Here is a 9,291-nt window from a genome sequence, read left to right as displayed (position 1 = left end):
TGCTAAACCAAGAAACTAATCTGCCTCCAAGAAATTGGCAGCTTCCACTTGTGCTTTTCCTGTCAATTTTGCATCCTGCAAAATCTGCATCTGAGTAACCTATTAGGATACCACAATCTCAGATCAGCTATACCCTTAAGGTATTTGAAAATTCTTTTCACAACTGTTAAGTGAGGTTCTCTTGGATCTGCTTGAAATCTTGCACAAAGACAGGTAGCATACATGATATCAGGTCTACTTGCAGTTAGATAGAGTAGTGAGCCAATCATACCTCTGTAATCAGTAATATCTACTGATGTACCAGTATCCTTATCCAATTTTATTGTAGTGGCCATAGAAGTGGATGCACTTAAACAATCTTGCATTCCAAATTTCTTCAACAAATTTCTGGTGTACTTAAATTGATAAATAAAAGTTCCTTCTTCATTCTGTTTGACTTGAAGGCCCAGAAAATAGCTAAGTTCTCCCATCATACTCATTTGATATCTTGACTGCATCAGCTTGGCAAACTTTTTACAAAGTCTGTCATTTGTAGAACCAAAAATGATATCATCAACGTATATTTGCACTAAAAGTAAGCCCTTTCCATGGTTGAGATAAAACAGTGTTTTGTCAATAGTCCCTCTATTAAATCCACTTTCCAGAAGAAACTGAGCTAATGTCTCATACCATGCTCTTGGAGCTTGCTTAAGGCTATAAAGTGCTTTGTCAAGTCTGTAGACATGATTAGGAAATTTTGAATCTAAGAAAACCTGGAGGTTGTTCAACATATACTTATTCTTCCAATTCTCCATTAAGAAAAACACTTTTTAAATCCATTTGAAATACTGTAAACTTTTTGTGAGCAACATAAGCCAAAAATATCCTTATGGCTTCCAATCTAGCAACTGGTGCAAATGTTTCATCATAATCAATTCCCTCATGTTGAGAATATCCTTTTGCAACCAACCTTGCTTTATTTCTTGTAATTATGCCATCACTATCAGTTTTGTTTCTGAACACCCATTTTGTACCAACTACAGATCTGTTCTTTGGTCTTGGCACTATGGTCCAGACTTTATTTCTTTTAAATTCATTTAACTCTTCCTGCATTGCTTGCACCCAATCAGCATCTTGAAGAGCTTCTTCCACTTTCTTTGGTTCAGTCTGAGAAAGAAAAGAGTGATAGAGACATTCATTTGATGTAGCTGTTCTAGTTCTGACACCTGCATCAGGATTTCCAATAATTAAGTCAGGTGTATGTACTTTAGTCCACTTCCTTGCAGATGGAAGGTTTTCTCTAGAACTGGATGCTCCCCCATGATCCATGCTGTCTTCATCAACCTTTTCTGATGCTCCCCCTGAAATTATGCTCTCTGAGTTGGATCCTTCAAAATTGGAGTTCCCAGAATTATCAGAACTTGGCCCATCAGAACTTGATGAATCAGAACTTGAAGAGCCAGTTGTAGGTTCTGATGCTTCTTGAGATGTTGTTGTATCTTTAGTATGCTCCCCATGTATAGGTGCATCTTCCTTTGGCGTAGTCACCACAGTTTCAATAACATCATAGTTTAATCCATCAGAGTTTGCAGTATCAGGATTTAGACTGTCAGGATTTACAGTATCAGAATTAAAAACTTCATTCTCAAATCTCAGCTAATCATGATCATTGAAATCTTCAAGTCCTGTAATCTTCTTATCATCAAAAGAGACATTGATAGATTCCATGACAACCCTTGTTCTTAAATTGTAGACTCTGAAGGCTTTTGTGGAAAGTGGATATCCAACAAAAATTCCTTCATCAGCTTTTAAATCAAATTTGGATAGCTGTTCAGGATGAGTCTTAAGAACAAAACACTTGCATCCAAATACATGAAAATACTTTAGATTTGGCTTCTTTTTCTTCACCGTCTCATATGGTGTCTTTCCATGCTTGTTAATGAGTGTTGCATTTTGAGTAAAACAAGCAGTCTGCACAGCTTCAGCCCAAAAATAGGTTGGTAACTTTGCCTCATCAAGTATAGTTCATGCAGCTTCAATGAGAGTTCTATTCTTTCTTTCAACCACTCCATTTTGCTGTGGAATTCCAGGAGCAGAGAATTCATGCTTAATTCTTTGGTCTTTACATAACTCTTCCATAATCAAATTCTTGAACTCAGTGTCATTATCACTTCTTATGATTTTCACATAGTCTTTAACCATTTTATCCAGTTGTTTGACATGATCAATCAAGATAGATGCAGTTTCACTTTTTGTGTGCAAGAAATACACCCATGTGTATCTGGTGAACTCATCCACTATGACCATAACATATTTCTTCTTTGCAATAGACATGACATTCACTGGACCAAATAGATCAACATGTAGTAGGTGATAAGGCTCAAGAATTGAAGATTCAGTCTTGCTCTTGAATGAAGATTTTCTTTGTTTTTCCTTTTGACAGGAATCACAAAGGCCATCAGGAGCAAATACTGATTTTGGCAAACCTCTCACAAGATCTTTCTTGACTAGTTCATTTATATTGTTGATATTTAAATGAGAGAGTTTCTTGTGCCAATTCCAGCCTTCTTCAATTGATGCTCTACTCAACATACAAATTGCAGAACCATCAGTACTTGTTGAAAGCTTGGCTTCATAAATGTTACCATGCCTGTATCCTTTCAGGACAACTTTGCCTGTAGATTTGCTTACAACTTCACAGTGTTTTTCAAAGAAATCCACATGATAACCTCTGTCATAGATTTGACTAACACTCAGCAAATTGTGTTTAAGTCCTGAGACTAGAGCTACTTTTTCAATGATGACATTCCCCAGATTTATATTGCCATATCCCAAGGTTTTTCCCATGTTGCCATCTCCATAAGAAACACTTGGGCCAGCTTTCTCCACAAAGTCTGATGGTAGGGCTTTATTTCCAGTCATATGTCATGAACATCCACTGTCCAGAACTAGGATGTTTTTCATGTTGCCCTGCAATCACAAAGACCACTAATGATTAGTTTTAAGGACCCAGACTTGCTTGGATCCTTTGGCCTTATTAAGTTTGTTAACATTTGCAGCGGATTTAGCATCAGAGTTTATGTTAACATTTTTCTTATCAACATTTACACTATCAGACTTTGCATCGAAACTTATACTAGAAGGAATAATGTTAACTTTCTTTAAAGAAGGTTTTATTTGATAATAATCATATTACAAACTATGATATTCCTTACAAGTATAAATGGAATGCCATAAACTACCACAATGAAAATAAGGATTTTGTGGCCTATATCTAACAGACTGACTCTTAACTCCTGACTTTGAAGGCAAGGAGTTTATGTTCTTATTTTTCCTGCAAAAAGAAGCCAGATGATTAGAATTTCCACAGTTATAACATTTCTTTCTAGGAGCATTAGGAACAGGCTTATAATCATTACTTTTATTCACACCTTCCTTTCCATTCCTATTGTTCCTAGGCAGCTTTACCTTGTTTACATTTTTAACATCATTCAGCTTATGCTTAAGCTGCTTCTTAGTTATTAAGCCTATCTTAACTTCAGTTGGCTTATCCTGTTTTGGTTTGTCAGAAGTTAATTTCTCTTTAACTTCTGATTTATCAATATCAGACTTTACAGCTACAAACTTAACAGGATTTACCTTTGGCTTTTGTTTAACAACTACAGGCTCAATTTCTACAGTTCCCTTATCATTCTTATCATCTCCATAACGTAAGCCTTCTTTCCAGTTTCCACTACTTAACAAATTCTGAGTTGTTCTGCCAGAGTTAGTCCAAGTCCTGATAATCTCTCTTTACTTTTCTAACTCAGTTTTTAGAGATTCATTTATTTTAAGTACTTCATCCCTAACATAAAAGGCATCATCTCTATCTTTCTGAGTTTGATGGAACATGACTAACTCTTTTTCTAAATAATCATTCCTCTTTTTATAAGCAAGATTTTCAGAAGTTAATCTTTCACATGTTAAAGTTTGATCTCTATAACTAATGAACATGGTTTTAAGATATCTTCTCAACTCAGTAATATCATCAGTATGAAAGGCATAAGTAGTTTGAGGTACCTTTAACTCAGCATTATCAGAACTGCTATCAGCATTTGCCATCAAGGCATAGTTCACCTCACTTTCAGAATCTGAAGTGTCTGTCCAACTTTTCTTCTTTGTTACAAGAGCCTTACCTTTGCCGCTCTTCACTTTCTTGCAATCAGGAGATATGTGGCCTTTCTCACCACAGTTGTAGCACTTAACATTTGAGTAATCTCCTCTGTCAGACTTTCCTCCTTTGCCTTCAGATTTTCTGAAACCCTTCTTATCAGAACTTGCACCTTTCCTGGAAAATTTCTTTCCCTTTCTGAATTTCCTGTATGTAATCCTTGTGATTCCTTTCACCATAAGAGCACACAGCTTCATCATCTCTTCATCAGCATCCATCTCAGGTAAGCTTTCAGTTTCTGAGTCATCATCACTATCAAAACTTGATGACTCAGTATCAGACTTTGTAATGAGAGCTTTTCCTTTGCCTTTTCTTGAGGCAGCTGCTTTGGGGGATTCCTCTTCAGCCTTTAGAGCAACTGTCCTTGACATTCTTCCATTCCTCTTGCTTCTTTGTTCCGTCTTAAGTTCATGAGTCTTGAGCATCCCATAAATTTCATCAAGAGTTGTTTCTTCAAGATTATAGTTGTCTCTTATAGTGGTGGCCTTCAAATCCCAAATTTCAGGAAGAGCTAACAGGAATTTAAGATTTGAATCTTCAAGATCATATTCCTTGTCAACTAGTGACAAATCATTCAAGAGTTTGACAAATCCGTCATATAAACCAGTTAATGACTCATCAGATTTTGAGTCAAAGTGCTCATACTCTTGAGTATAGTCTTCCTGTTCTTCTTAATTGAATCAGTTCCCTGGCATCTTGTTCCAAGACATCCCATATCTCCTTTGCAGTCTTGCAGTTAATTACCCTATTTGACATGACATTATCAATGGCACTGTGTAGCAAGTGTCGTACCTTAGCATCCTTAGCAATAGATGAGATATCTTCAGCATTGTAATCACTCTTCTCCTTTGGAACAGACTTTGCTGGTTCACCTGCAACTACAACAGAGAGTTTGGTTGGCTTGTGTGGTCCTTCATTGATTCTTTCAAGGTATTCTGGATCTGTAGCTTCCAGAAATATAGACATCCTCACCTTCCATATGGGATATTCAGATGGTTTCAGTATGGGAACTCTAATAGTCTCATATCGACTATGGATTTGAGTCTTTGGAGGTTCTTCAGTTTTGGTGGGCTTGGTTGGAGTTTGTTCTTCTTCAGACATGATTATTTTTGGATCTTAAACTGTTTGTGTGTTAACAGATTGGCTCTGATACCACTTGTTAGGTCTCACACACTGTAGAAGGGGGTTGAATACAGTGTTTATCACAATCAAATCGAATATAAGAACATAGAAAATAGATTTTATTTAACACAATAAACTCTGTTACAATATGAAACTGTTCTCTCTCAGTGATGAATAACTTATCACGAGAGCTGCTAGGGTTACAATGAATAATAACTTCGATTATAAAAACACTTATAGTGTAAACCCTATGTCTGTGTTTATATACTACACAGTTACAAGATAAATTTTAATTGATATGGAATGTAATTCTGCTTCCTAGAATATATCAACTAGTTATCTTTTCTTCCAAGTATTCTATTCTTCATAGAATTCCTTCTTCATGCATATCTATTCTTTCGTTTGTCTTGACCTTCTTTCCTTTCAATCAGCCGCCTTCCTTATCTGAAAGTCTCCTTAAGTCCTGATATTATATCCTGATAAATATCTCCTGATAACTTAAGTTCTGACAACTTAAGTTCTGACTTCAGTATAAGTGCTGATTTCCAGTTAAGTATTGATTTGTCCTGTTAAGTAAGATCTGAAAACTAAACACAAATCATATTAGTCATGACATTATCAAATATATCTAACATAGTGACATAGAGACCATTGAGCTTTTGGCTTCTCAAGCTCAAGCTTTGGTAATATTTCTCTCTTCCTTTAATTACAATCTCCTTTTCACTTTAAATCCTTAATAAATCCTCCTTCCTTTGTGCAGAGCAATACCTATTTCCAGGCGGCACTTCAACAAGCTAGGTCTTGGAAGGGGAACTCAGATGAGTTTGAAAGGGAGATGAAAAACTGGAAAGAGAAAGTCGGGGTCCTCGAGAAGAAGCTGAAGAATAAAGATGAAGAGCTGTCTAAGGCCAATGTCGAGCTGGTTAAACTCCAGAGTGATAAGGAAACACTCATTAATGAGTACATGGACTCCCAGAAGTTCAGGGATCTGATGAACATTCATGATGAGGGTCTCTTTCCTATCCAGTTTACGCAAGGTTGGGATGCTGCAGTGAAGGTCGTGGCTGAGAAGCACCCTGGATTGATAGAAGCCAAGGACTTTATTAGTTCTGAGCAACTAGAGACTGAGGACAGCTTGGATGCTCTCTTTAACTCCCCTATGCACGAAGATCACATTCTCGATCCTAGCACTACTTCTCCTCCTTCCTCTCCAGCAAAGAATCCAGAGACTTCTGCCAATGTGGAGGAGGGGCATACTGAAGTTGAGAAGGATAAGGATGATCCTGCTAGGGATGAGTCAATTTTTATCTATTTCTAGATTTATGTATTTCCTTGTTATAACTTGAACTTATTACCCTTTGAGGTTTATTTATGTCATTTTCCCTGCCTTATTTAGCTGATTCCTTTTAATTTTCTAAGTACTTTTGGAGTTTATACTTTCAAGGAGGTAGATTAACAACCCAAACTACATATTTCTAAGAGTCATGCATTGAATAATGGGGACAATACTGGAAAACAGATGGATATGATAGACTTGCAAATGATGCTCATGGCATTCCTATTCTCTAGTCATCAAAGCACAATTATTTCTAAGTAATCAAAGCATGATCATAACTTGGCTCATCAATGTTTGAAATAATTTCAACTTAAGAATATATAATCTGGTTTTTCAAAACCTTATATAAAATGGGTTTAACCCTTGATTGTCATGAACTAGAATATAAATCCTACTAAAATTGAGATATAAAATCCTAAGCAAGCAAAGCTTCATGGTGCTTTTGAACCATGTTATTCCCTTAATAAGTACGAACTATATGTAGTAAATTTTTAGGTTTTGATCATGCCAAGTCCGAGGTACTTCTTCCCCATCCATAGTCTCCAATTTGTAAGATCCTCTTCCTTGAACGCTCTTAACCTTGTATGGCCCTTCCCAATTTGGGGCGAGCTTTCCTTTCTGCCCTACTCCAGAAGCTTCCATCTTCCTTAAGACCAAATCTCCTTGCTTGAAGAACCTCTCCTTCACCCTCAGGTTGTAGTAAAAAGAGGCTTTTTTCTGATATTGCACGATCTTTGCATGCGTTGCATCTCGTACTTCATCTATCAAGTCCAGGGCTAACCTTTTCCCCTCTACATTTTCTTCAGCATTATATGCTTGGATCCTTGGAGATGAATGAGATATCTCCACTGGAATAACCGCTTCTGCCCCATATGCTAGCATGAATGGTGTTGTTCCTGTAGTAACCCTACATGTAGTTCTGTAAGCCCAAAGTATTGGAAGAACTTTATCCACCCAACTATTTCTGGATTTTTCAATCCTCTTCTTTAACCCATCTAGAATGATGTGATTTGCAACTTCTGCTTGCCCATTGGCTTGAGGATGAGCAACAGAAGTGAATCTCAGGTCAATTTTGTTCTCTTCACAATACTTTCTGAACTCTTCATTATTGAACTGTGTTCCGTTTTCGGTCACCAAGATTTGGGGAATTTCGTATCTACACAGAATATTCTCCTACAGGAACTAAGAGACTTGTTTAGTCGTAATTTTTTCCAAGGGCTTGGCTTCAATCCATTTGGTAAAGTAATCAATCGCCACAATCAATAATTTCCTTTGAGTAGTAGCCATTGGAAAAGGCCCGAGAATATCCATTCCCCACATAGAAAATGGGATTGGGGAGTTTATGGAAGTCAGCATTTCGGGAGGTTGTCTTACTACAGGGGCATGTTTCTGAAAACGATCATATTTCTTTACCTATTCTTTGGCATCATCCATCATTTCTGGCCAATAGAAGCCTAAGCGAGTAATTTTATGGGCTAAGGCCCTGCCCCAAGTGTTGGCCACATATACCCTCATGCACTTCCTCTAAAGCAAGTCGAGCCTCATCCGGCCTGAGACATCTTAAGTAAGGAACTACAAAAGACCTTTTATAAAGAATCCCATCAATGAGAGTATATTTTAGGGCCCACACAGTCAACTTTCTTACTTCCACAACATTACTAGGAAGCCACCCGATTTGCAGATGAGCCTTAATAAGATCTATCCATGACCCTTCAAGTCCTATGGGGGCGATTAACTTGACGTCTATGCTTCGTGTTTTCAAAACACGAAAGTACACGCTCCTAGAGCTTTTTTCTATTTTCGACGAGGAAAACTTGGATAACGCATCGGCCTTAGCATTTTCTTCCCATGGAATGTGTTCAATATGGCATTCACCGAACTAAGTCATTACGGCCCTCACTAGGCGTACATACTTTGCCATGGTTTCATCTCTAGCCTCAAATTCCCCCTTGACCTGGGATACCACTAGCTTTGAGTCCCCACAAACTTTCAAGTTTTTGACTCTCAACGTCCCTGCTAGGCCAAGTCCAGCTATCAGAGCTTCATACTCGGCTTCATTATTGGTGGTTGGGAAATCTAACTTCATAGCATATTCATTTAAAAATTCATCGGGGCTTTTCAAAACTAACCCTACTCCACTCGAATTTGTTTTTGATGCTCCATCAAAATAGAGAACCCATAATTCCTTGTCCTTGTTCTGTCTACCTTCCTTTTCTTATTTTTCCTCCATGCCCTCAGGTCTGTATCTTCCTGCCCTCCCCCCCGACTTCTTGGTTAGAGATGGTACATTCAACCACGAAGTTAGCCAAGGCCTGGGCTTTTATCGTCGTTCGTGGCTTATACTTTATGTCAAATTCTCCTAGCTCAATGGCCCATTTAATCAACCTTCCACTGCCTTTAGGACTGTGGATAATGTTTCTCAAAGGATGATCCGTTAGAACCTCGATATTATGAGCCTGAAGGTAAGGACGGAAGTTCCTTAAGGCCATCACGAGGGCTAAAGCAAACTTTTCAATAATCGAATAGTTCAACTCAGCTCCGTGCAGAATCTTATTGACATAGTATATAGCGTTTCTAGACTTTTAGGTCCTCCTTTATCATTACAGCGCTCAAGGCATTTTCTGAAACGGCCAAATATAAGTAC

General features: G+C 37.7%; 1 protein-coding gene across 1 annotated transcript; it reads right to left on the bottom strand.

Moving 5' to 3' along the window:
• Positions 1 to 6,858: 6,858 nt before the first annotated feature.
• On the bottom strand, positions 6,859 to 8,733 carry LOC141691909 (uncharacterized). The gene is made up of 3 exons (XM_074496661.1): positions 8,561 to 8,733; positions 7,302 to 7,803; positions 6,859 to 6,876 (listed from the first exon to the last, which is right to left on the bottom strand). Exons 1-3 carry the CDS (start codon positions 8,731 to 8,733, stop codon positions 6,859 to 6,861), a joined length of 693 nt encoding a protein of 230 aa, XP_074352762.1.
• Between the last annotated feature and the right edge of the window lie 558 nt (positions 8,734 to 9,291).

The sequence above is a fragment of the Apium graveolens genome, chromosome 2 (genome assembly GCF_009905375.1).
Source record: "Apium graveolens cultivar Ventura chromosome 2, ASM990537v1, whole genome shotgun sequence".
NCBI lineage: Eukaryota > Viridiplantae > Streptophyta > Magnoliopsida > Apiales > Apiaceae > Apium > Apium graveolens.
Note: the sequence above shows the minus strand (reverse complement) of the source record. Positions and strands in the feature narration are given on the sequence as shown.